At 40.3% G+C, this 27765-nt stretch overlaps 1 protein-coding gene and 1 long non-coding RNA gene across 11 annotated transcripts in view; one reads left to right on the top strand and one right to left on the bottom strand.

Moving 5' to 3' along the window:
• Positions 1-5018: 5018 nt before the first annotated feature.
• Positions 5019-27765, bottom strand: part of BCAS1 (brain enriched myelin associated protein 1) — a 46498-nt gene continuing 23751 nt past the window's right edge. For 5 of the 10 annotated variants that reach the window (XM_065032495.1, XM_021283749.2, XM_065032496.1 and 2 more), the window contains 6 exons: positions 27155-27190; positions 26632-26832; positions 18922-19089; positions 14298-14363; positions 10775-11041; positions 5019-5968 (listed from right to left, as the gene is read on the bottom strand). In XM_065032495.1, coding sequence (XP_064888567.1) covers positions 5894-5968; positions 10775-11041; positions 14298-14363; positions 18922-19089; positions 26632-26832; positions 27155-27190 — 813 coding nt within the window. In that variant the 3' untranslated portion in view covers positions 5019-5893. The remainder of the gene's footprint in view (positions 5969-10774; positions 11042-14297; positions 14364-18921; positions 19090-26631; positions 26833-27154; positions 27191-27765) is intronic. The other 5 variants (XM_065032497.1, XM_065032493.1, XM_065032499.1 and 2 more) reach the window with 3 other exon arrangements.
• On the top strand, positions 8265-18702 carry LOC135575590 (uncharacterized). Its single transcript, XR_010466640.1, has 3 exons — positions 8265-8399; positions 9661-9783; positions 18487-18702. It is a non-coding gene; the product is annotated as an uncharacterized LOC135575590 (long non-coding RNA).

Here is a 27765-nt window from a genome sequence, read left to right as displayed (position 1 = left end):
GCTTATATGAACCTGATCTCCTCAGCAGCCAAGCATGATGTGCATTCAGATATAACGTGGTATCACCATCAGAGTGGTGGCAGCAAGCACTTATGTTCACAGATTTACTAGAAATAGTGTAAACTATGTAGAGAGTGGAATTTATGGTCTTCTGTACAGAGCTGAATAAAGAAGGCTTTGAGAAGGAACAGATAAGAGATGAGAAGCAGGCAGCAGGACACCTGCAAGCTGAACTCCCACTGTTCCCACCAGCCTGGCATTGCAGCAGCGATTCCAGGGCTGCCCTGTAAACCCACGATCCCCCCAGCCCGCAGAGGCTGCAGGCAGCTGCTGGCAAAATCCCCAAATCCCACACTTTCTCCCAAACCCTCTGTTTGTGCCATTGAAGGGAGATGCTCCCCGAATGCAATGCTCTATGACAACCTGCCTGCAGAGGAATCGTGACAGCAGTGTTTTGATTTGAGCCTTCTAAAGTGAATGAGTGATAGGAAGATTGACACTTCTACCAGACAGACATATGTTCTTATTTCTGTCAGTCTTCTGCTTATCAGGGGTTATATAATCTATTTGTGTAGGAACAGGGCATTTGATAATTACATGCTTTTCCAAAACTGAGGATCAGTGGTTAAAGAAGAAAAAAGAAAAACGATTGCTTCAGAGGCAAGCTCAATTGTACAAGCTAATTCTTCACAAGCAATTATTTTCCTCTGCTTACGACAGTCACTGCCAGAGCTCAAAAGCTGCAGAGAGAAAGCTTCCTGTGATGGCAGTGCCTCAACACGCTGGGTTACTTCAATCTCATTTACCCAAGCGGTGCAATTTCATTTTATACCAACTAAGGATCTATTTCTCCAATTGACTAGAAACCGCTGACGGAAAAAAAAATAAATACTGAGAACTCTGCGACTTAATCCTCACTTCCCTTACATTTTCCAAACAACTCTAATGAAGAAATCACAGACATCCTTAAAATCTGTGAAATACTGCGACAAATATGTATCCACAAACTTGTAATAATGATTTAATGGTCTTGAAGATTGTGTCCAGCATCTGTCTTTGTCATTCTCCATGCATTGCAATAATCATATAGAACCTTAGTCCTGTGCTGTGTAAAGGTAGGTGAAGGGGTAGCATCAAATGCTACATCATCTCCTTACAGTGGGATGTGCTAGAGAAGGAATTTGGACTTTGTACCTTTCCGGTTTGAAGTCAAATTGCTAATGCTTCCTGTGCAGGAGGTTGTTTTCCTATGCAGTTTAGTAGGGGACAAATTTAATAGGAAATGATTAAGTAAAAGAGAAGACTGTTGATAAGGTTTTTGTTTTTCTTCAAGGTTTTTGATAATTTATTTTCAGAAAATAATACAATCTTGAAGGAATTTAAACTCATCTTCAGCCTCCGTCAAAGCTGCTGCAGAATTTCCTGTTTTTGTGTTCTCAGAGCTGCTAAACTGCTGAAGTTGCCAGTAAAGACCTGGGTGTGTTATCCAGAAGAGGTGGAGTCTATAGCAAATCCAGATTCTCCACTGGTGTTCTCAAACGAGTATACTGAAGTTAGAGCTATTCCATCTCCAACCCCACAAATGGAGTCGGTACCCACAGCCACAACTCATCTGTGCACTAACCCTTTGTGTTAATCTTCTGTTGTGCTATCTTTTTTGTGTATGAAACCGTGGATCTTGTTGCATAAGTCACCTCAAAGCCATACATGATGTAAAAAGGTGTTAAGGCAGTCTTAAAACATGTTTTAAATCCTGAGTGCAGAACTTGCAATGTGAAACACATGCACCATGTTACTCCCTTAGATATCAGATCCTGGTATCAGTGTGAGCAGACCAAACCCTCATTTCTTAAGGAGAAGGATCTTGTACTTACAAGGGGCAAGATCCTAATCAGATTCCCAATGGGAAGGCTGCTTCAGCTTAACACCAGGCTGAGGGTAGACACAGGTCTGATACGGTCAACAGGGAGAAAGTCTGTACTTTCTAGACACTCTCAGAGGTGGTTATTGCTTTGCAAACCTCTCTGGGAATGCAAACACAGCGTGATTGATAGATGGATGGATGCACACAATTCAACAGAATAAGTGGTTCAGCAGACAGGTGGCCCAACGGGAACCTCCAAAGATCCTATTATGCAGGAACAAGAGTATAATTATATTATGATACTTTCAGGCATATATTCTGCAGGACCTGGGATCTGTAGGAATTCCTCGGCAGTCCCCACACTTTGGTCAGGGAGGAGCAGCAGGTGGAGGAAGCAAAGCAGGACTGGAAGGATGAGGATGAGGTGGTGGGACACCGAGGGGTGGTGGTACCCCCACACACAGCCAGCACCGCACTGGCACCAGCTGGCACAGCAGCACTTCAGCCCCCGCAGGTCACAGGCAACGGGGTCTCTTCCTTTCTGTGACCCACTGAGCCATTCCTTACACTTTGTGGCCATTTTGCAGCAAAAACAGGCCCTGTCCCAGTGGTCCTGCTAGGGAAAAGCCATGCTGGGTGACAACAGCCACAAACCTACCGTCCCTGAGCACAGACACGGGCCAGGCCCTGCCCTCAGCCCTGCCTCATTTTCCCTCTGTACCCTAAAATGTGGGGGGAAGTGTGACAACTCTGCCAGTTCTCCTCCCCAGCTTGGGGACAGGGACAGGTGACCTTGGGACAGGCTGGACGTTTTTTTGGGCAAGGGTCTGTAGATGATGCTTACAACAAGTAAATATTAGCTGCTAAAGTGCAATTACCTGTATTGTGTGTGCTGGTAATTAGCTGTTGGTTACACGCACAATTAACAGGCCAACTGTTTAATATCACAAATCACACTGTTCTGCTCGGGCTGTGCATCATAACAGTTGGCACAGGGCAGTTTTACCGGGAGTTATCTATAAAAACCTTCCTGAAGTGCAATGAGGTTAAACATCTAGACAGCTTCCAGAGAAGAACAATTGAACTCAGATGGACTTTCATGGGAGATAATTCACTTTCAGGTTATGAAAACCTGAAGCACTCAACCTGCTGTGAAGCTGCTCACTGCTCCGTGCTTCAATGGTGGGACTGGCTCACTGAGGGGTCATCCCAGCGACAGCAGGACACGTGTGACAGAGCTCTGACCCTCAGCTGGGAACGTGCTCTTTTATGTAGGGGAGAGCTAAACATCTGTCTGTTAGAGAGACACATTTCTTACAAGAGAAGTAGCAATTTTAATCCATTCCCTGGGATTTTTATATTTATGAAGTGCATTAGCTTCTTAAAATTCTTCCGAAATGCCTGCATGAAGCACACCTTAAAATCCTTGAAATAGTCTGACCTGCTTCAGTATCCCTCAAAAGAGCCTATGCATAAAAGTAGAGCTTATTTGTTGACAACAGAGTCTAAATACAAGCTATTGCTTTGGCCGCTCTTCTTCTTTGTCTTGGATTGCAGCCTCTTCCAAAGCTTTGATTTCCAAACAACTCATTAAACTTTACCAGGCTTGAACCTAAAAACTGTACTTTCATGTTTCTTATATGGCACGTGGAATGAGGAAGCTCAACTTAACTGTGGATGCATCTCCTAAGACCTTTCTTCCTCTTGGGGCTCCATGTGTTGCTGCTTTATGACAAGGCCGACTCACTTCAAAGCTTGTGTTGTTCCTGTTATCAGAGAAGAATCAAGCAAAACGGGGAGTTTCTACGTGGGAGGCAGTGCCAGCACTAACCGTTGTTTCATCTGCAATAATAGCTCGGTGGCATAAGGGACATCCACAGTCAAACTTACTGTTTTTCTTGATTTTCTGCCAAGAGGATTTCCTGATTCCTGAAATTAGCCCCATTGCCAAGTGATACGGTCAAATCACATGGTCAGCAGTCCCAATTGCCTCAGGAATACAGAATTCAATCAGTGCAGACCTGCTCCTAAACCGCGGACTAAGGAAAAGGCTTTTTTCTCCCACTGAAGGCCTGATCAATAATAATAATAATAATAATGATAATGATAATGATAATAATAATAATAATAATAATAATAATAATAATAATAATATATATACAGTCTAAAATATCGTTAATTAGCCAGAGAATATTTTTGTTTGAAAATCACTTAGTTGCTATTCTAATACAGAGGCAATTACAGCAGTGTGAAGTCAACAAATGGCATGATAGCTTATTCGTCTTTTCTGCTAACATTTGCTATGCTGACATCTGGCACTTTAACACCAGTATGTAACCAGGGTGGTTGCCTCAATGTATGTAGCTTTATATGCATTGACTTTAATTAAAGCTGTTTACTTTTGTAGTGTAGACAGAGCCTGAGAATTCTTTTGTGGAGCAAAACTGGGTATAACAAGCCTAAATTTTCTCTCATGCCACCATAAATGGGGAGGCACAGAAGTCACTTGTCCTGCAGAGATTAGAAGTAGGTCGTTACAAACCAGGTTTGAAATCTGTAAGCAGTCACTCTTGATTGATATCACTTTATACGGCATCAAAGGCCCATTGTGCTAGGAAGGAGAACAGAAAGTACTATTACAACTGAAGGATCTTTTGTCTGTGCTCTCTGTGCATAGAACCACTGGCAAGGTTTGATGTCCACCACAAGTCCACGGGTTTGCAGAGGCCAGTGCAAAAATACCACCTCCCTACAATGGCTCCTAGGGAGAAACAAGGCTCTTTTACCTCTGTCTTCTATGACTACTTAGAAATCTAATTCTGCAGATTTTACAGAATTCTCGCTTGATTTCCAGTTGATTTCCATCTTTACTCAAATGAAGAATGACATATATTAACTTAACAGGCAGGGTTTTTATGTGTTGATTTATGCATTAATGTCACATCAATCATCAGCAAACAGTGATGTAAATCACAAACTTTGTTTGAAGATTAAAGCAGCAAATGATTTTTTAAAAGGGTAAGTATTCATTTATTTAATCATAATATGGTCAAAATATACAGTACTCTATCATTCAGATGCTAGTGTGGATTAAAATGTCAGGCCCACAGTTCCCTGCCCAGGTTAGCCCAGGGTTGAATAAACCACAGTAATCTTCATTTTCTGTAAAATTTATTAACTACAGTTATTACAGGAGTCTTGTGAAGCAGGGAGGTGCCTGGATTTTGGTTTTTATTAGGATTAATTACAAGTACGGATATAAACAAATATTTGATGAAATAACTAAGTTTCCTATCATCTGAAAAACATTAATACCGGGATTGTAGGTACAGCCTTGGCGTTAGGGCTACGGGGGGGCCGCGGGTGCCCCCTTGTGTTCTATTAGAACCTTAAAGAGTTTTTAATTTGTTATCCCACCTCACCAAGATAAAAGAGAAGTTGTCTCAATCATGGAAAGCCTTTGCATTTTAGCGTTTTAATTTACATTAATAACCAAGATGAAGCTTTATAACCACTGATTCAATTGTACTGCAGACTTTTTGCTAATTTCAGCTCTATTGAAAACCACAAAAGGTGGCTTGGTTGTTTTTACATTTAAGTATAACATTTATCAAAGGAGATTTTTTTTTTTTTTAGTTTTTTTCCTGGCTGCTTTAAAGTTCTCTAAAGCTGAGGATTTGCTGCTCATGCCTTGCTGCACAAACTGCATTCCTTTGTCACATGCATTTTTTTTCTGCCATTTATTTAATTCACTGCCGCTTTCTCACCTTACATACTCTACCCTCTATAGACTTGAAATCATCCACATGGTCTTTCTTTAAATATACCACACATTGCTTGATGATCTTTAGAGTTGCTTTCTAACATCTGATGAACAAACCCTGTAAATGATATACCTTAAATGATACACCAGTGTTTGCTTTAGCCTCAGGCATTTGATGACAGCCATGTAAAGGAAAATAATGAGTCATCTCTACTGCAAGGGAGCTTAGAGAGAGCTGCTGATCCTTCAGCAGCCAAGTGGATTCATTACTTGGATTTCCCAGCAGGTAGGATGGACACTGGATCTGTTTGCACTTCTGCATCAGACATCCTTTTGGAACCCTGCGGAATAAGATACAGACATTTATACAAATTTTCAAATGTTTCAGAACAGTTAAATCTGGGATTAATGTGTTAAGAGTTGTGCTACCAGATATTTTCCACTTATTTCACCTCTCTGCTTTTCTTAGTTTGCCCGGTATTTGATATGCATAAGTATATAAGCACCATCTGTATAATGATAATCCCAGAAAGCTACTGATTGAAGCTTTGCCTAAATGTGTTGGTTATTTTAATATAATTATACCAGTCAGCATGGAAAGCAATTGTATTTAGAAACTGGATTAACATACCAGAGACATGTTGCTGTGTACTTGTAGTATTGTAGTTTTGACATAACTTTCTCTAAAATTTCCTTGGCTTAAACGGTTTGCTGAAAACACGCTAAGAGTCCTTCGAGCATGATTAATAGTGTATTATAGCCAGCCTTGGTCTGCTCTGAGTTAAAGGAACATTAAATACTTTATGCATGACAGGTATTTGATAATGCAAGAGTGAAAACCTTTTTTTACACTACAAAGATAATTCTGATTTTGGAACCAGTTCAAGACACTAATCTGGCTTAGATGAAGGAAATGCAGAGATCTAGCTATACCAACTAAATTTTTGACTAATAATTGATAAAAACTTGTCTTAAGATGCTTGAACTAATTTCACTGGCCTTGAAGCCATCAAAACTTCAGAACACAACAGCAAAATCGATCCACAAACACTGTTTCAGAGGTCACTGACAACATTGCATAGGATGCCAATCCTGTTTGTAGCCAGATGCTTAAGTCATTACGTGCTAAACAGAAAAAACAGCATGACAAAGCTAAAGGTGACTGCTGCGTGCTCTCCCTAGAATAGAAACTGTGCAGAATCACACACAAGTTGTCCTTTCACACAGTGAGTTTCACACTGGAAACCTGACTCATCACTTCAGGTCACCATAGGGCTGTTCTGTGTCAGATCCAGGCAGTGAAGGAGCTGAACTTGCTAATCTCCTTCAGGGAAGCAGAGACAGTGGGGTTTTTATACCAATTAGACTCCACCTCACTGATATTCTTTTAACTTTTCACCTTTGAAAATCTACGTATAAAAAAGAGCAGCCAAAAATCACAATGGACTAAAAGAATCCCTTGCCTTAAACTAACTGTAATCTCATGCAGCTCAGCTCGCTGCAGTGGGTTTGCTTCTGCTTACATTGGTGTTGAGTTTGGAAGATGCTCTAGAACAGAATTGAGTGTTTTGGCCACTTATATGTAACAACAAATGGAGGACATGTTAAAAAATGTAATAGTTTCTAGTATCCATCAGACAATACCAAACAAGCTAGTCATCCCAAATTTATCCAGCAACCCTAAAACCCTACACATCAGTTAGAAGATTTCACATATTACAAGAATAATGGAGTCTGTCAACTATAGCTATTTCTGTCTGATGCATGAAGATTTTAAGTGCCTTCTAGACTGATCTAGGAAACACGATGATACTATTTGCCATTCTTTCTATAAATGGGTGGAGGGACAAGTAGAGAAAGGGAAGTGTATTTTAGAAAATCCCCATTTTGGCTCATTTAGGACATTTGCAGAAGTATCATTTGTTATTTGCTTATACTACAGTCTCCCTGCTGCACCCATTTTCAAGGTGGTTGCTGATTAAAACAGGAAGCTTTGAGGGAGGCTGTCTGATGATTCTTGTTAAACTGGAATTTCCAAGCTCAGTGTGAAATAAAGAACTTTGTTCCTGCCCTTTTAATGGACAAATTCCAGCTTTGTGTCTGGTTCAGAGGCACAGGTACCACCAGCTCTCAGTTACTCTGCAGAACCCCTTTCAGTGCCGTGGAAGTTGTCTGTATTTGGAACAGCTAAGCTGGAATGTATTATTTTGGGCAGAACACTTTAAAGTGCACACACAGGAATGTCATAGTATTGGGGTATATTTTTTTTTCCAGCTTGTGCTCAGGAGAAGTTTGTGTCAATATACCAGCTACTCTGATCAGAACAGGTCAGAATAGTTTCCACATGCTAAGCACTCCCAGCTTCTGACAACTTAAGTATGAGTTATTCCAGCTCAGAAAACAATGCCATTAATCTTTTTTCTTCTTCTCTAATCTAATCTTTCTAAGGCTCACTAAATACCTTTGCATTTTATATACCTTATAAATTAATCTCTTTTACCATAGGAACAGCCACTGGACCTTATCGTCTGCTCTAAAACCACGCAGCTGGGCTGTGACACTGTTTGCATGCATAAGTGGCTCCATTTGAATCGAAAGTTTCAGCCGATGCTTGAACTGATGTGTTCTCATGGGCTGCATTCCTGCACTCTGACATCCTCGTACCCGGTGCCTTTTCCCAGAGGAATCGACAGAGTGGTGTTAAAACAGCTGCTGTGGAAATAGCTCACCAGAAATTAGGAAGATCTCGGTGGGCACAGGCTGTGTGAGCATGTAAGGTCTGCTGGATCCCCTCTTAAATATCTCCTGCTTCCGTTTTATCAGCATAAAGCTTAATATTTCTGATGAGTTGTTACCAGATATTGGAGCTGTTGTCTTCAAATGAAAATTCTGGCATTGTTTTTTGTGTGATCTAATACTTTTAGACACCTTCCTGGGACTTAGTATGATTGCCTAGGAGATGTGTAGATTATCATTGCAGAAGTAGGCTTCTTAGGTGTGGGTAATCTTCTTGGGATATTCAAAAAAAGGTAGTCATTTTCTGAGACAGATTTTCTATACACAGACCTCATTGTGTTCCCCCTGCCTCTGCCTTCCAATTCAAAAGCGCAATAAACTGATCAAATCAGCTAAACTGTTATCACCAAAAACTTTTCTTTTTTTGTTAAGTGCCATCCTCTGTTAATGGGAGAGGGAAGCCGTAGGAATACTGTTGGCCTCTATAATTGCAACAGAAGATAAGGAACTATGCAGCCAAACTATCTGGCACACTACTTGAGCAAGCACAAATATCTCACAGAACATCTCTACTTCCTCTACATTTATTCTGCATTTTTCCCTCAAATAGTCTTTTTACCTCTCCATCATCTCCTCTCTTGATCAAAAAGCTTTTTCTTGTCTTTTAAATCAGAGACACCTTTCCTGCTCCTCTCTGTGCCTTTCATGAACTTGCACTTGAAAGCGTGTTTACTCCCTCACTTGCACTTCTTCATATCTCTCTTTCTGGAATAATTCTAAATTTGTATCTATTGTTAAAATACATGAAAGATTGCGCTGGGCAAAAAGATTTCTCCTTTTGACTTCACTGGGAGTCAAGATGGGTGGAAGCCAATGCAAGTTGTAGTTACTCCAGGTAACTCCAGGATTTCCTTGCTCCATTGAAACTACAGGAAAATCCCACTGATTTTGTGGTGGGCGAGGATTTTAGCTCAGGACAAATGGGATGAAACAGCAAGCGGAAGTGGCTGAACTGTTGCTAATGAATATTGCAGAAAGTCATTTTTCTTTCGTTCTTAATTCCCCTTCTAATGTATAATTATTTTGGTAATGCAAATTGCCCTCTGTAGGATACATAGTAATTCTGTGAAATGCGTGCAAATTAAACACTTCTTATGATGTGGAAAAACATCTGTGTCTGCATGAGTCATACTGGTCTGCATGGCAGCCTAACTTCATAGCCCAGTGTCCTAACAAGGCTAATTTTCAAATCTGCATTGCCATTTCACTATATATTTCTTGACCTTTCTTCTTTCAGGCCTGGAGGATTGCCTCGCTGTCGTGTCCTTTCCTGACAGCCCTAGAAGCAGGGTAGGGAAGAAGGAAGAAAAGTGGCATGTCATGTCCCTCAGGGGGCCAGATTCACTAGGAATCACTGCAGGTAACAGACAAATCTGTTTAGGTTCTTTACATCACTTGACATTCGAGATGACACTCAGTTTACACACAAGGTTCCCAAAAGATGCTGAAAATGACCCTATTGCTCTTGGGACAGTGTGAGGACAGAAGAAGAAACTGCATCCTTCCAACTGATCTATAAAAAGCAATGGAAAGCTCTTGCAGACACTTGAGAGGCAGTCAGGGGTCTAAGTTGTGCTTTGGTTTCTACATCGGCCTTTGAATATGGACAAGGGGGGAAACAAAGTTTCCATCTATTTAATTGTATGAGGAACCACTAGCTACATCGGTAAATCCAAGCTTTATAGAAACCCAGATTTTTAGAATGCTAAATACTGTAATTTCTACATTTCAGGTTTTAGTGAAAGTGGCATGGCAAATTTAGGGTAAGATTTAACAAAACAAAGCAGGGAGAAAAAACATTATGTATAATTTTCTTTAGTGTGCTTTAACTAGCCTGTAACTGATTGCTAACACAAGGTGCTTAACTTGTCACCACTATGCTGGTTCCCACCCACCCAGTGGTCTACGTTGATTTTGTCCTTGCAGGGATTTCTCACCTTGCAGGGATGTCCTGGCTGCTCTGAAGCAGCAGCTGAACCTCCACCATGTCAGGCACGTTACTCCCTTAAACCAGCACCACCTCCACTTTTCCTCAATAAACACACTAATTTGTAGGTGGTTCAGTACCAGCTACAGGAAGAGTTGACTCATCCCTGTAGACAAGGCATGTACCTCTAAAACAGGGGTGTGGGAACGACTGTAACCCTGCCATATTAAACCATGCCTGCCTGTGAATCAGTACCCTGAGGCCCAAGTTTTCTCTCCTTTGCTCTCATCTGGTCTTAGCCCTGCAAGCTGCTTGTGCAGTTGCACTCCGGCGGAGCACAAACCTCACATAGTTAACAGCTTGCAGGCTGGGTGCTTAAATCAGCTGAAAAACTACTAAAAAGGATAAGATCAAGTTAACGTACAAGGCCCTTAAAAAACCCTCCGAGTGACTGCCTCTTCTCTGTCTTCTTGAAGGAGGGTTCCTTGGAAGTGTCTCCTCCGTTCTGGATGGAGTCGGTCTCGGCTGCCGGCTGCTCCCGCGAGTCCGGCTGCTCCCTGGGCTCCTGTTTGCTGCCTTTCTGCTTGCTCAGCTCCGCCGGGGACTTCTTGTCTTTTGAACTCTCTTTGCTCTTTTGGCCCACAGGTTCACTTTCAGCTGGGGCAACTGGCCTCTCTGTGGAGTTCAATGTCTAAAGCAGTTTCAAACAAGGGTTATTTTTAGTGCGTAACGTAAACATTTTAGAAAGCGATCCATAAATATGTTAAAAAAAAAAAAAATGAAAGGCCACCTGGCAGGGAGAAATCCTGCTGTCCAACAAGTTTTCATTTACAGAGTTTGGGATGAACTCCTGCAGCCGTGACTTGGGGAAGGACTCCCAGGGAGCTGGTAGAATTACATGAGCAAAGACTGCAAGATCAAACCATCCCTGCATAGACTTGCTTTATTTACATATATGTCTATGCTGAGGCTGTTTTAGGAGGCAGAGAACATGCATAGGAAGACACAGAGTCACAAGCATGCACTGCCAACAGACTGCCCCAGCTTTTGCATCCCAGGCTCTGAAAGCACCCAAAAAGTGCAAGAGAAAGATAAATTAAAGGATGAAAGCAAGTCAGCTATAAAACTGCAACACTCCACCAAATGATTAACATAGAGTTTGGCCGCAGCGTTGGAGAAAATTTCATGTAAAAGCACACAAGAAGAGACAGCAAATATTCCAAAGACAAACACAAAGACAGAGCACCTATTTATAGTAAAGGAAGAGATTCTGAAGCTCAGAAGTACGGGATATGTTTGAAGTTCACAGGAGAAAAATAATATCTGGCAAACAAAGGATAAGACAACAAAACTGTCACTGTTTGCAGAGTAGCAAATGGCTAGATATGTTTTTGCTAGGAAATCTGTTTGCAAATGAGGTTTTATTTTTTTTTCTTATGCATAAAATCATGTTGCCTTATTTATTAACATAATAATTAAAATAGCACACAAATTGACCATGTTGAAAAGCTGGAGATCTTTTATCGGTTCACTGGGCATGGCCCAGAGCTTAATGTTGTGTAACTTTCCAGTTTTGGGGATTTTGCCATGAGTCTTGAAACACCTGGTGTTCTTCTAAAGGCCTAGGGTTGTATGCTCACATGATAAACTTAGATTTGTTAAAAACAAAACCACTTTTTGATAGCATGATTTCAGAGAAAAACCTAAAAGCAGACACTCTAGAGAAACAGAATGCAAACACATCTCTCATATCTATTTAAAAAATTAAAAAACACCTCAAGCCACTCTAATTTTGGAGAAACAAGAATGAGAGGGGGTAAAAATACTACCACTGGCCCTTTTCACTTGATTTGCCTTTCTTACCACATTTAAATTACAAAAGCTACAACCATTTAATACTGTCTTGACCAGTAGGCTTAAATCCTTGACAAAATGTGTGCTTTTATTTAACTATTTCCTCTTCCAAAGGACAGACATGGGTGTATATTTGCTTCCATCTAGATTTATCTGCTTTTAGACTTAAAAAAATACAGTAATGAAGCTGGTCTTTGCTCTAGTTCTGCAGGAGATACATGAAGACAGCACACGAAACCCAGAGATGCAGGTGGTCAGTAGCCACATATACCATGTATAGGCACTGAGTGTTGATAGTTTATTAAAGCAAATTCGGTAACCCCAGAGTACAGGAGAACTGTCATCTGGGGATACAAAGACACCACACACCACCTGCATCATGTTCACCTTCTTTGCACAGAAAGACCTGCCTGGATGCACTTCTGAGCATCCAAGTGATACAGGAGCTCTCCCAGAACGAGGACGAGGAGAACTTCATCAACCCAAATTCAATTCTCTTTCTTTCTCCCTCATTTTATCTATCAGATGGGAAGCTCTCAGTTGCTGAACCCACTGGTTAGTTTGACGAGATCCTTCTTACTCTCATTTGCCTCAGCTCGCTTGAGAAATGTTTCTCTTCGGTACAACTGCAAATGTGCACATTCAATTCAAAAATAACCACAGCACCAAAAATACAGTTTTGAGAATGGATGGGTCTGAGTTCAAAGGTGCCAGAACAACTTCTAACCCTTATTAACATGCTGTGAAATCTGTGGGTTTATTCTGCGGCTGTAGAATTGGAGTCGAGCCTTCCTCACCACACACGTGTCTGTGTAGGTGCCTTGGTTACAATATCGCAGCCAAATCTGAACTGGATGTACTGGGGCTGTTTTTGTGAGCAGGTTTGAGCCTTTGATGTTAGTCAAACTAAACGCTTAAAAAAATATTCATAATAGATTTTCCAGGCAAAATAACAGAAAAAAAAAAAAAAAAATCCAATCAGATAATCTCTTTGAGGTGTTTCATATTAACCTTGAAAGGCAGGAAATTGGCATATTTTATATTGATGGGAGCAGCTCAGGAAATACAAAGTGAAGCCTATGAATAATGAAACATGTTAATGTTTTTTATTTTAAAGGGTGATCTGCACCTGACAGATTGCTTCTACTCTCTCAACATTGACAGTGCCACTTGAAAAAGATCAGCAGGATACTATTTTTCCCCATTGTGTTACAGAAGACCTTAATCCAAGGCTGCTTTTTAAGTGCAAATGGCAACCCCCTAAATTTCTGCAGATTTTGGATGGGTGTTGTAGTGTATTTCTGTAGCATACAGAATGATGGTGATGAAAACCAAAGAAGAATTACTGCATTCCAGAGATGCAATAGCATCATTTAAGATAATTTCATAGAAATTCTAAAAAAGGAAAAAAGCCAATAGCAGATAAAACCTTCCTTGAGATCTTCTGTGCAATAAAACTGTGCTAATTTACACCACTGCAAGTGAGAGAAGAAGGAAGACAATAAGTTGATTTAAAAAAATGGAAGGCAACTGGATGCTAATTAAAATTATAAAAGGTAGACCCAGGAATGTAACATGCAAAGTTTTGGTTTAGCTTTTGTGAACATAGAAGAAACAAAACCAGAATAAGAAAAACTATTTACGTAGCTTTTGTTAAACATCAGTGAACAGTTTTCATTCTCGCTTTACTTGCTGTTCTATAGAGTTTCCACCTAAATGGTCCTTTCCTCAGCAGACAAGTAAATCAACAAAGTCAAAATTATTCTAGCTGTGTGTATTTAGTTTCACTGCTGAAGCCAAGGTACATGCTGCAAGTAAAAGAATAGCAAGAGAAACAAGAATAAAATTGAAAATAAACCCATTAATGTTAAGAAAAGGAACACACCTGGAAAAATCTGGTAGGAACCCTTTAAAATCTTGTTTAATTGTATGAATAGATAAAATAAATAGATAAAGAAATATGTAAATCTATGAGGCTCAGTGAGCACAGAGTACCCTTCTTTCAGTGAGTTTTACATTTCAAAAGCTACAGTTGAGTTGAAGTAGGTGAAAAGAACCCATCACCAAAAAAATGAAAAGATCCAGGCACTTACTTGGTGATTGGGGCTTGGACCATTTACCTCTTCTGAACCGGTTGTGCCTTCAGCACCCTTGACTGACTAAAATAACAAAGGATTATAGCACTTCTAACTGGGTTGCTGTTCGAGGTATTAGCTCAATATAAAAACACACATGAAGCAAAAAATATAAGGTTTGATTTAAGGATACTCTTCACAACACTAAAACCAAACCAGACATTTCAGAAACTCTGCCACCATTTTTGAAACAGCCACATCTCCAAGGCAGATTTCTGCTGGTTCTTTTCTATGTGAAGTGATTGTCTCTTGCAAGGCAATTTTCCCATTAAGGCTTGAGAAATATGAATGAGGTCTCAGCGGACCAGAGATCATATCAGCCAATAAACAAGGCAGCACTATCAGCCCTGCCACTGGAGTTTTCTAGGAAAGAGCTTTTGCTTGCTTTTCAGAGGCAAATCTGTCTTACAAGATCTAGTGGGACTTCTTTTCTATTTAACGATCATACTAAGTGCATATCCCGTGAATAATTAAAACCCACTCAGCTTTATGGATATATTTTTATATTTTAGCATCGGCATCCATTTCTCACAATTTCTACTTTCCAGTCTGTTCCTTCTCTCTATAGACACCTAATGAATGGCCCTTCTTGGTGCCCCTGCCCAGCCTGAGCAGACCCTGAGCCTGTGGCACTGGTGGCTCATTCAGAACAAACCCTCACTCTGAAATGTGTTGGTTTTTAAGGTGTGATCCCCTGTTTCTATCTATTCTTAAAAGTGAGAAAAACCTGTTTGGCAAAACTAGCTCAATGAGAAAAAAAATAGAATATTTGTGACAATTAGATTAAGGTTTAGTTACAATTAGTAACACCAGATAAACAGAAGAAATAGTATGAACACATTTAATTAAAAAGCATGTTAGGGGGTGCAACGTGGTATCCTCCTGAGCACCATATAAACCACAGAGCTTAGCAGTAAAACAAACTCCAGAAATTCAAAGTCCCCAAATTTAAATGCCATTTTTCATTGTATAAGTTCAATGAAAACAATGAAAGGATGTGACTTTTGTTCTAAAGATAGATCAGGCGGGTTTGTGGTTTTCTGCAGCTTGAAGATTTGTTACTTGAAGCACAACAGCATCAATTTGTTCCTATGTAAGGTGTTATTGCAAGGACCTATATAATTCTCTGATTTTCTTATAAAACCACATAAAACCAATATGTAGCAGCAGCATGTTAGAAAACTAACCTACTCCATGACAATTCATGATTTGTCACAAATTCTGGGAAAAAAAATCTCTTTCTGGAACATGCTGCTGCGCAGTCTCTTGCATCTTTATGCTCGTGACTCTTTATCTGTGTGTAAGAGGATGCAGAAATGGAGGGGAGGAAGCAGACTGTGGTCTGTCTTAACGTTACGAGACAGAAACTCAGTCCAGAGTGCATGAAGATGTGTTGTGACAAGATCTAGTCTGTGCGTTTCTATTCCAGTAAGTCTTTAAAATGCCTTCTGGAAAAAAAAAAAGTTTGTGCTCTAACAGTAATCACTTTGTTACTTTTTTCCTCAAAAACAAAAAGGCAAAAAATTAAAAAAACCCCTGCTTTAGCCAAACTTTAGCAATTCATTATCTTGTTTACAAGAACATAGTGACAGAGTAAAATCTTAGACAAAGTTTCCTCTTGCCCTCAGTCAAGCACTGCGGTGGTCACAGGGATTTCTCTGAGTGCTGCTGACCTCCTGTCCCTGCCTTTGGTCACTTTTGGATTGCTGCTGCTGAAAGCTCCCTAAAGGGCTTTTCTGCTTTCTGCAGCCGCAGGGATGGATCAGCATATCTTTAAATGGAGGAGGGTGGGGACAGGTAATACAGGACAGGTAATACACTTGCTACATTTTCATGAATGATGAAGGAAAATTAAGGAGGGACAACATAAAATAGTTATTCTTCATTCCAGATACTATTTATTACTTAAAAGTTTATTTACATGGGGAAGTGTGGCCAACACAGACACTGGACACAATCTGGAAATAAACTTTATGTTATTCCAGAAAGAAATATTGTCCTTGGGAGCATCTTCATTGATGCAGAAATAGGACGCTTTATTCGGCCATACTCAGCGCTATCTCAGACCAGCCCTGCTGCCTATTACCTCCCTGGCTGAGGACAAAGGCTACAGCCTCAGTTCACAGTTGGTAATTCTGCTCTTTCTGATTAAAAAATTTTACACCCTTCTTTACACCCTTCTTATCTCCACGATATATCTCAAACTAGATTTATCTTACTTAGCTTTGCATGTGTATTCTATGGAGAAAAGCAGGAACTTTCAGGGTGCACATAATCTGATGTGTCCTAGACATTAAGGGGCTCTCAGACCTGCTCACCTCCACTCGAGGTCTTTAGGGGGGCTGATCTACCCCACCCAGTAAATAAGGTAGTTATTTGATTGTGAATAATGAGACATGAGTGCCTTTCAACAGGCAGCACCATTTCACGTTCATGTGGGTGTAGCCTAGTTAGATAAAAGAACAGTGGTATTTCTTCATCTCATTGAACCACAGGCCTTTAAACTAATACTTTATGTATTTCAATAATTTCCCAATAACTTTTATAGCACTGGTTAACCCTCTCCCATTTTAACCGCAGCAGTCACTTTCTTGACCTTTGCAATTGCAAACAATTCATCACAAATAAGGGACATCTGCACTGAGCAGGTCAGCAGGCAGTCTCAGAGATACACATTGCCTTTCCCAGAGTAAATTACTCCTAGATTTTGCAGTGGCTATCTTTGTGTCAACAGTGTTAGCTGTAGTGTGATGGATCTAAATGTTTTACTTGCTATCAGTCTGTGCTTGTGCTTTCTGAGCAAATTATGTCAAAGCTGGGACACATGGACAAATAACTGACTTGCCTGTCTGAGGCTTACGGTAGACTGAAGTAGAATTAAACTGAGTCCCAGTTCTGGAAGTTCTTCTAAGTTGAGCTACCTTCTCTTAGGCAGCTGGGTGGTTAACCTATGTAACACAATTGCAGATGTTATCAGAATACCTTGGGATCATCTTCTGCAGGCAGAAGAGAAACCCAGTAGACAATCACATTAAACTAAAATTAAAAGTCAATCTCTTTCAGACGCCAGAACAATAATCCATCTTTTGCCAGAGTGAAGACTAAACATTAAGTATATCAGTAAACAAGAGCCTGGGTTTTGTTGGGGAAGTCCTGCCACATTCCTTCCCACTGGCAAGCAGAGTTTGTTTCAGAGACAGAAATACCCACCCTGATCAAGATCTTATCTTATTCATGGCTCCTTCATCTGCAGCAAGGAGGAAGGATTCCTCCACGAGGTATATTTTTGGCGTTGGCTGAGGTTTGTCCAGATTTGCAAGTGAAAGAGGTTGAACAGATGCAACCACGTGAAGACATCATTTCATCCCCAGTGCTTCAGGTGAGATGTGCTAAGGATGGAGTTCCTCTATGTCTCCTTCTGTGCAGACATTCCAGCCCGCCTGGACACCTTCCTGTGTAACCTCGTCTGGGTGTTCCTGCTCCATGGGGGGATTGCACTGGATGAGCTTTCCAGGTCCCTTCCAACCCCTGACGTTCTGGGATTCTAGGGTCTGACTCAGGAGTTTTAACCATTCACAATGTTACTGTTCACAGCTCTATGTACCAGCATGTACCTGAGAGCAGACAGTTCAGACAACCTCTGCTATTGTGTTACAAGAAACAACATTTTTCACATTTTAATGTATAAACTACTCTGACTCCCACACCATGTAGCTGCCTGAAAACAGCATTGATTAAAAAAATAGAAATCTTTCATACACATTTGTGAACCTTGCCAAAACAGATCAATTGCTATATAAATCCTCAAGGTCCACTACAGTTTTAATCAGAGAAGTGTTAGTTCTAGACTTGGATTATTTTCCTGGCCACTTTTCTAGACTCTTTTGAGCAATACTGCCTGGCTGCTGCTCATGCACTGATCCATCAGGATTATAACCCATAACCACAAGATTATACCAGCCACACCATCACCTCACCTTCTTTCGGGAAGGATTAGATTCTACTTTGTGCCTTTTTTTTTCCATCTAATGTATGACATCCTCGAAGCAGCAATTGTATCCTTTTACATGCCAGTTTAGCTAACTTACATAAGCTGCCAAAAAAAAGGTTTCACTATTAAAAATCTGACTCTCTGATGCAATTACAGGACTTGACAACAGTGCGGTGCAGGGGTGCTCGATGCTGCCGCAGCTAAGAGTAGCTGTTTTCCTCCAGTATGATCTGCCCAGCTTTCACATCACCCAGCAGAAGCAGCTTGAGAAGCTGGAGGCTCCTCGGCGACAATCGCGAATTCCGCATCGAGCCCCTTGACCTGCCCTGGGCCACCTCGGGGTGGGGGGACGCGGCCACCGCGGCTGTTCCCGGTCGGGCCACCAGGGGGCGGTGCAGGACGCGGAACGCGCTGGGGGGGGACACGGGGGGTGTGGGGGGGGACACCGGTGCTGGGGTGTGTGACAAGGGCTGGAAACGGGCAGAGCTGCAGTCCCGCACTCTTACAAACGTTCATTTTCAAAAGATCTGCCACCCGCTTGCAACGAACGCGTCAGTCTAAACTCTCGAATTCCGTGTTTTGCTTACTTACCAACTTAAAAAACTTCCGCAGGTTTGCTTTGGGGGTTTTACTTTCTTCTCTTCTAGGTTTCACTTCCGCAGCTTCTGGGCTCTTACTCTCATCTTTGTCAGGAGCCACGGCTTCTAAAGATGCATCTGCTTTCTCATTGCTTACAATCTCCGCTTCTTCTGATGCGTTCTAGGGTTAGTTTTGGTAAATGTTAAGAAAGTGGGAAAAAAACATTAAAACATTCAGACTTAATCGCCTAGTTTGTTTGGGTTTTTTTTCCTTTTTTTTTTCTTTTTCAACCAAAGTGCTTCAACAGCACAGTAAGTTAGTACATCAGAAACAAACGTGGCATGAAAGTGTTCACAGCTTCGCTGTATCTGTACACCTTTCTTCAGGATTTTGATTTAGTATGTCAGCTGGCGGGATTTAAAGCATTTGTTTAGGTTGGAGAAATAGCCTTTCTTGAATTGCAGTACCACTTCCCATACACAATAATTTATCTTTGATTAGAATTCTAAAAAGAAAGTTTAAATGAAATTACATAGAGTGGTGTGTGCCCTACATAGACAATGCTCAGGTAAAACCAGTAAAATGAGAAATATCATACCCAGAAGTCTGCACATAAGAGCAGGAATAGGATTAATTAAGACACACTATGGACATTATTAATTGTTTAAACGCTGTTTAGCACCTTTCTCACTGAGTATAGAATTGTCCACGCACAGTGTTCTCAGGCCAGTCACATTCTCAACACCAGCTCCTGTTCCCAGTTGCAAAGACATAAATGACTTCCTGAGGTGTGAGGTAGTTAAGTAGCTCATCTATTATTTCACCTAATCCCATGGGTCACAGTCACCCTCTTTGATAGTGTTGACCCTCATTCGTGTTCAGGGAAAAAGCTGTCGGGTACTCGGCAGTTGTACTCATTGTAGAAGGGCTTTGGGTCCCTCTGAGCTTTTGTCTATTACTGGAAAGTTTCTTCTGTTCTAATAGTGCTTTGAATAGAGGTGTGCGTTTTGTAAATTCCTCCGAAATATGGATCCCCGTAAGATTTATTTATTAATCTCCTGCATGTCTCATTCCACAGCCTTCTCGAGGCTACCTGGGCAATGCTCAGTGTGTTTAAGTGAACATTAAAAACTGCAGAGCAGAAAACATGACCCACCTGCCCTGGGAAATAACATTTGTCTGTGCCCTCAAGAACCACCAGACAATTCCTATCCCACTGTGACTGTGTAAAGAAGTATCTTTCTGCCATAAAAATAAGCTATTATGCTAATAGCTAGGTAATCTGACCTGAAGTAAGCCCTTCCTCAGCCTATTGAAGAAAGGTACAGAATGTTATTAAAGCAGGACAAGTTGCAACCTCAGCCTCTAATACTGAAGAAGTTACCCAAGGTATTGGCATTTGTACACATGCTGCTGCTTAAAAGTACTGCATGGTTAGAGCTGAAATATATACTATGGTTATTATGCAAAAGAACTGCTGTAAATAAATCTCAATGATTTGTATTTTGCTATTTTTACAAATTCTTGCAAAACTTACATGTAAAGCATACTCATAATTATTCTGTACAAATTAATTTTAGCCACATGAACATAAGAACAACCTAAAAGATAACACCACGGATTCACCCCACCCCATAGCCTGTCTCAGAGCACTAAAAAATTGTTACCCCTTCCAGCAGGAGCTCACACTACTGCTGCCCTCATGTGCTTTCCAATTGTCTTCAGCTCAACAATTCCCATGTAATGTCTTTAATAGTCCTTGATGGATTTTTTTTTTCCTACAGAAATTTAGCTAAACATTTTTTTGGGTTGATATAAATTCCTGACATCCAGGAACATCCTGTAGGAAAGAATTCTACAGCTAAAATGTCCTTTTTCTTTTAAGTACTATATTTTTGTTTGTCACAAAATAATTCTGTTTGATACTCCACCACTTTCATTTTGAGCCGTGACTGATCTTTCCTGTTCACCTTTTCTGTTACAGTAGTCATTCTGTACACTGCTGTCACATTCCTTTCTGCCAACCTCTTTCTGAGCAAAAAAAGCCCCTCGAAATAAACAAGCAAAACCTAATCTGTGTAGTTCTTCATACAGAAGCCATTCAATGTATTTATGCATTTTTCTCTCTGTGTTATACCTTTTAGTTCTACCATATTCTCTTTGAGTTGGGGCACCCCACATGCAAGGTGGAAGATGGGGACTCACCATGATGGCTACAGCAGCATGAGAGATTTTGCTTTGTTCCTCACCCTTTTGTGGAAGAAATGAACATTTTGTGGGTGGAAGGGGAGAAGAACAATGAGGGAATTAATACTCCTTGTCCCCTGCTGCCTGAGATGACTGCAACACAGCCTGCTTCCCCATGAAATTGGAGATTTAATTTATATTTATGAACATTTTTGAGATAATCAATCTATAATAAGTTTAATCTATATTTCTGCCTATTCACACATACATGTAATCAATTCACCCTCTATTTGCTTGAAGGAAATGATTGATTGCACGAGTTGAAGCAGTGACTCGATAAAGCAGCACCGTAGCTCCTGGGAGCTCATCGTTCAGAGCTCAGGGTTCGGGATCACAGCACTGCTGCGACAGCTGCAGCCCAAAAGGGGTTTGGCTCTCAAGCTCTGTCCATGCAATGGTGTTAGTGTCACTGCTGGTAACAAATGCATCCTGGGGCAAAATGCTCAATGCTGAAAAGCACCCTCTATTTTAATAAAGAAAAGAGCTGAGTGGTAGTCAACAGTTGTGAGACTGATTGGTTTAAAGTAAACAGTGACTTTTTGCACGTGGATTCCATAGGAGACTTTAGTAAAGCTTAAATCTTGTTTTAATATATATATATATATATTTTTTTAAACCATAGCTATCCAACATACCTACACTGTTAAATTCGGTACTCTATTAGCCATATCGAAGTTGTTGTAGAAGTTACAGGTTATCTTGTTTGAGATCTTAGGCTTGCTATTTAAAAAATTGTGATAACTTTATTGTAATTATCTCCAGGAATCATTCCTGTATAGACATCTCCCTCTGTAAGACTGAATTAACGCTGAAGATTTTTCTTTTATGATTTTGTCATCCCAAAGATATCTCTGGAGGCCCAGTCCAACCTCCTACTCAAAGCAGGAGTTGCATCAGGTTGCTGAGGTACTTATTGAGTTCTCAGTATCTCCAAGGCTGGAGATTCCACAACTTCCATGCAATCACATCGGAGTATTACAATATGCTGCAACAAAAGGAAACTCTAGAGACGTCACCAAATCATCTCAAATAAGACTGACCACGGTGGCAGCTTCTTAGAGACTGATGACACATAACCACGGTGTATTGTGTGACATACTTTTAAGAACAGAGTTTTTAAATTTTGTTCCTGTTTCCCAGAGGAAGCTAGAAGAAAATTTTCCATTTGTGTGTTCAAGAGAATCACCAAGGTGTTTCTGGCAGGAATTGAAAGCATAATAGGAAGAACCTGACAAAGATAAAGTCAATAAACTTTGAACCATGTTACATTAACATAAACTGTTCTCTAGAGCAAGGAGCTCAGTTTCTCTGTTTCACCTGGGAGAAAAAAAGAAGATTATGTCAAGTTTTGTGACCAGCTTTAGGATGAAACTGCAGTTTGTGTATAATAATAATTTGCAAACAGCCTAGCTCTATCAGCTTTATGAATCTTAATTGCATAAGTGTTCTCATAAGTGTAAATTATCACCTTATACCTATAAATTGCATCAACTGAGGTTACCCAATTAATGGGTCCAAATTCTGCTTCCAGTTTCCTTAGACACAAATGGTAATGAATTCAACCTAAGTCAGCAGCTACTGCTGTTGTGTCCCATGGAGACAGAGGTGCTATTGAGTTATTTTCATTTTCTTTTTTTAAAGGCACTCCGCCAAGCTCAGAAAACATTTCAGGATACATTTGTTTGAAGTACTTAGAAGAGCACCACCTTTTGTTCTTTGTATTACAGAGCTACCTGTGTTTTCTTTTTCAAACTAATGTTTTAATTTATAAAACACTACTAGCAAAGATAAGAGTCATTTACTAGGCTGTTTTCCTGTGTTTGGGAAGCATTCTTTTATTTATTAAATGATAGTGTCTCTAATTTTCTTCTGGTAATAAGCCTACTTAAAAAAAGTTGTGGTAGAAAGTTTATTTCTACCCTTCGAGTCCTCTTTCTGGTTCTTACAAACTCTCCTATTGTTTTTGTGAACTATTACTACACCACTTTCTTTATCTAGGTTCCTGACCATATAAATTTTTGCCTTATGAGAGTGTAACTTATTTTGTGACCTGGATAACTTTGATAGGAGTTTTCCTTTTGCGTGCTGCATCTTTGCTCAGAATTGAGGTAAACACTGTATCCTGCTTTGATCTTGTGCTAGCTGGCACTCTCCACCGCATTTCATTAGTCTCGGGGAACCGTTCTTCTGTTTTTCCTGGGTCATACCTTCTGTAGGAAGCAGCTTTGCTTTAATCTTAACACCACAGACAAGAGGTGACCTTTCACTCAAGAAATTTCCACTTAAAAAAGCAGTCATGCTTGAGATCTGTTCCTGCTGCTCACAGGCAGGACACAGGGAGGGCCAGAGAGAGACTTTAAGCCCCATCCTGCTCTCCTTTGCCAACACAAAGATGATGGAGGCAGCTCAGCTTTACCACCAACCTGCCCTTGGACCTCCACCCTGCAGCACCTGGGACCTGCAGCTGCTGCCTGAAGGTGCCACCCAGCAGATCTGGAGCCCTGACAGCTCAGACCATTAATTAATTAATATTAACAACTGTCAGCTTATGGTTAAACCCACACTATCTGCAAGCAGCCCAGCAGCCTGGTTTGGACTTGAGTTCTGCTGGATTTACTCACTGGGTTGAGGATGTTGAGGATGGCAGCTGTGCCAGCACTCAGGTTGTGAATTGGCTCCCAAAAGCCCATTGCTTGTTGTCCTCCTCACCCCCTCGACCAGGGGGAATAATCTTTCAAGTGTTTTCATCCATTTACCCAGAAAAAAAAGACCAAAAATCTTCCCACCTGCCTGATACTGCTCCCATCCTAGAATATACAGCAACTTAAGTCCTGAGTAATTTTAACATCTCACACACTCCAGCCAAATATTAATCTTTGCTTTCCTCTGTCAGAATATGGTTGCAGGCTCAGCAATAAAAGGTGTTATTCTCCTTCACTTAATAGCTAACCAGTTTGCTGTTTGTATTATCAGTGCGTAAATACCCCTCAGTAAGAGGAGCACAGTTTTTCTGCACTTGTATGGCAACAGAATTGCAACAGCTTAAAATTCTAGTTTTGTTTTTTTTTTTTGTTTTTTTTTTTTTTTAATATATCCACTTTAAAGATAATTCACAGAGTAGTCTACTAAATAATGCTCCCTCAATCACTTTCCTTCATCAGTTACTGGCATGCTTTGATCAGATATAAATGAAGTGTCATGTTTCTCTGCCCTGATCAGATATCTACAAGGTCTTGAAACCCAGGTTTCCAACACAAATACATGAAATAACTAACTGTAATTTTCTATTTATCTTTCTTAGTATTTAAAAAAATGTTAGTATGACAAACATTTGAGTAACAGTTATGAAAACTTTTGTACAGCCTGATCAGGAAATGGGGCAAATAGAATCAGAGTATTTATTTTTCTTCTGCATATTCATTCATCTGTAGTCAGAGCAACAGCATTAACCGCAACGTGTTGACAGGTACTTCATTAGCTTTACTTTGAAGTGAAATCTCATCAGAATATATATTTGAGAGACTGCCTGGAAAGAGAGGAGTTGGATCTGAATCCGGGATTTATCGAGTGTTGTGGTTGCTGTTTGTTAGTTCAAAAGGAAAGACGATACATCACTGAATTATACACCTACTTGGAGTTGCCTGGTTTGTTTCTCTAACCTAGCAAAGGACAGTATATTAAGGGTGCCAGAAAGAAAGATAAAATCACTGCAGAAAAAAAAACAGCAAAACCATAACAACAACAACAAAATAAAACCAAACAAACATAAAAACCACAAAAAACCCTAAAATCCTCAAACCAAGCTGAGTTTGATGTTAACCTGTAGTCTAATGACAGGATGTTTTGTATTTAACATCTATGGTCCTTTTTTAAAATATTTTAGCTTCAAGCTGACTGGGTCACCAAAGTCTTCCATCAAAGGAAATAGTATTATTCTCTATCAAGAAAATCCAGTAAAGCAACATCAGCCTTTTATAGGTGAGGATTCAATGCTTAGGTAGGCAGATTTTGTTGTTGTTGTTGTGGGTTTTTTAAAAATCCATAGCAACAAATTAAGTTCTCTACTATGGAAATTTACTCCAGAAAACCTGCAAAAAGTTTCAGAATTTATTGGGTTTGGAATCATCCTGACTAAGCAGAAATGGCCTCGTTTATACAAAGTTAAAAGTCAGATTTCACACACTCTTGTAGTTTAATGCATTTAGGTAAATTATTTAACTGACCCTTAATACTTTTAGTAACAGCCAACATCTCCTCAGAGTTATAGGGAAGTCTTGACACTTCCCATTCACTGATGTAATTACCTTTAGTTTAATGGTGATGTAGGACCCATCATCATGAACAAGCAGAAGTGAAAAGCAAAATTTGGGTGCAAGAGTTAAACCCTTGAGATGTTTGAGATCCCAGAATTTCCCTTTCAAGGAGCAAGTTTTCACTATTTTTTCTGCAAGCAAACTTTCCCTTCTTCTATGCTTTTTCTTCCTTTCTCAAATACACAAAAGGTCTTGTTACTTCATTATGAAAATACTGAAGTTCAGACCAGATTTATTACTCTCAGTTTTACATTGAAACTGTAGACAACCATCTGCCAGAGGGCCTCTTTTTTCTTATTTCATCCTGATGTTCAGCATACATCCTGCTTCCCATCGCTGTTTTCAAATAAGCCAGACTACTCAGAGGTGGTTTCCGTAGCGATAATAGCTATATTATTTGGAAGCAGTTCATTTCTGGGATTTGAACTTGAACAGGAGCCCAGGAAAGCAGTTATTCAACAGAGTGATTCAGTAAAGTTCAGTACAGCTCCTCTCTCAAATGAAACAAGAAAAGAATAAGCCTTCAGGTTATAAACCACTAAAGATCATGGAAACAGGAACCACGTTTTCAAAAATCAGCCCTAATTTTAGTTGAAATCATTATTTAACCTCAGAAAAAAAATGTGTCTTGCCAAGCAATTGACCTCAGTCCCGAACTTAAAGGCCGATCCATTCTGCTATGAAACTCACTCTATTGAATAAGAATAGACTCAACAGATTACAGCTTTTCGGACTTCAGGAACTAAATACAAAAGTTCTCAGAAATACAATGTGGTTTTATACCTATATCTCTATTAATAATGTAATTTGGTAAAGAATACTATAATTTCTGTGGGATTTTTAAAAAGCCTGTTGAATTGACAGAGTAATATTCCTTCTTCTGTAATACCATTAAAAAATAGCATGGAAATAGCATGGAGAGGCTTAAAAGACTTCAGTTTTATAAGATTCTTCTGCAGTAGTCTATCTGCTGTTAGCCATGTGTATATGTGATTGCCCAAAGCTCACATATACATTTCTAACTGCATATATCATTTATGCCCCTCATGTATTTAGCATGTGGGATACGCTCAGCTCTGCAGATTTGACTGCTTTACTGTAACTCCCGACGCTGTATGAAGGTGGACCTGCGGGATGGACCAGCTCCTGAACCCTGATGTACCTTTTTCCAAAAGAGCTTGCTCAGTGGCATAGGAGTGGATGACGCTTTCTCCTTCGTCCCCTCTTTGGGCGCCTCGCTGGCCACTGCTGCCTGCTGGGCTGCAGCCTCGGGGGCTTTTGTGCTCTGCTTAGTCTGCGGCTCTTGGGAGGAAGGGACATTTTTGTCTGGTTTTACAGAGGTAACAGGCTGCTGGTCAGTGCTCTGAAAAGAAACAAAGATATCAGGCTGTTGGAAACCTACGAAGGACAAAATAACTTGCAGCACCTTGAGACACAGGAGGTGAACATGCAGCAGACATCATAGCACAGGACACACCACACAACACGGGGCAGCTCATGAGTTGCACTGTTCTGTCCTTTTAAATTAAATAATGTCTTAGAAGAAACAAAATACACAGCAACCCACCCTTCTTAACAGATAATTAATTGATTAAGAAATTAAAACAGTGTCTTTCAGACTGAAAATGACAATAATTACCCCTGACTGCGTTATTCATACAGATAACTTGAATCATCCTACTCACTTTGGTATTAGTTGTCTGTTGAGTCTCTTTTGCAGCCTGAAGGGAAACAAAACACAAAGGCAAGTCTGTCTCTGGCAATGTCAGTGCTCGCAGTTACACAGTTCAGGAATTGTCTGTGTCACATATTATTTTATTTTTAGTGAATGTTTGTGAAAGTTCTGGCTCCCGCAACCATGGAAACTGGTCTGTGGCAGAGGCGGCGCTGCCTGCAGGGACCGCCAGCTCCCATCCCTCTACCTGCAGCAGCATCACTGCCTCGTGTTCAAATTGCTTTGTGCTCATGCTACCGTGCTTGCAGTCCTCAACTCATTCTTTAAAAACATGTGTATTTACATATGCATTCCCAGTTTCTTCAGGTAAAACATTACACAGGGTTTTAAGATATTTTTTTCTGAGCTGGGTCTGCACATGCAACTTTCAGTGCACACGTACAAGCCAGAGCTGGGTGTTTTCCACTTGGGGAATTGTATACCAGTTAGGGACTTGCTAACGTCACCTTCAAAGCAGGAGGCTTTGCTTTCTGGCATACAAAACATAGGCAGGTGACTGCCTGGGTATCAAAGGGACAGAACAGCATTGGCTTTATAACTTTATAGTTCTACAAAGAGAAG

The sequence above is a fragment of the Columba livia genome, chromosome 16 (genome assembly GCF_036013475.1).
Source record: "Columba livia isolate bColLiv1 breed racing homer chromosome 16, bColLiv1.pat.W.v2, whole genome shotgun sequence".
Lineage (NCBI taxonomy): Eukaryota > Metazoa > Chordata > Aves > Columbiformes > Columbidae > Columba > Columba livia.
Note: the sequence above shows the minus strand (reverse complement) of the source record. Positions and strands in the feature narration are given on the sequence as shown.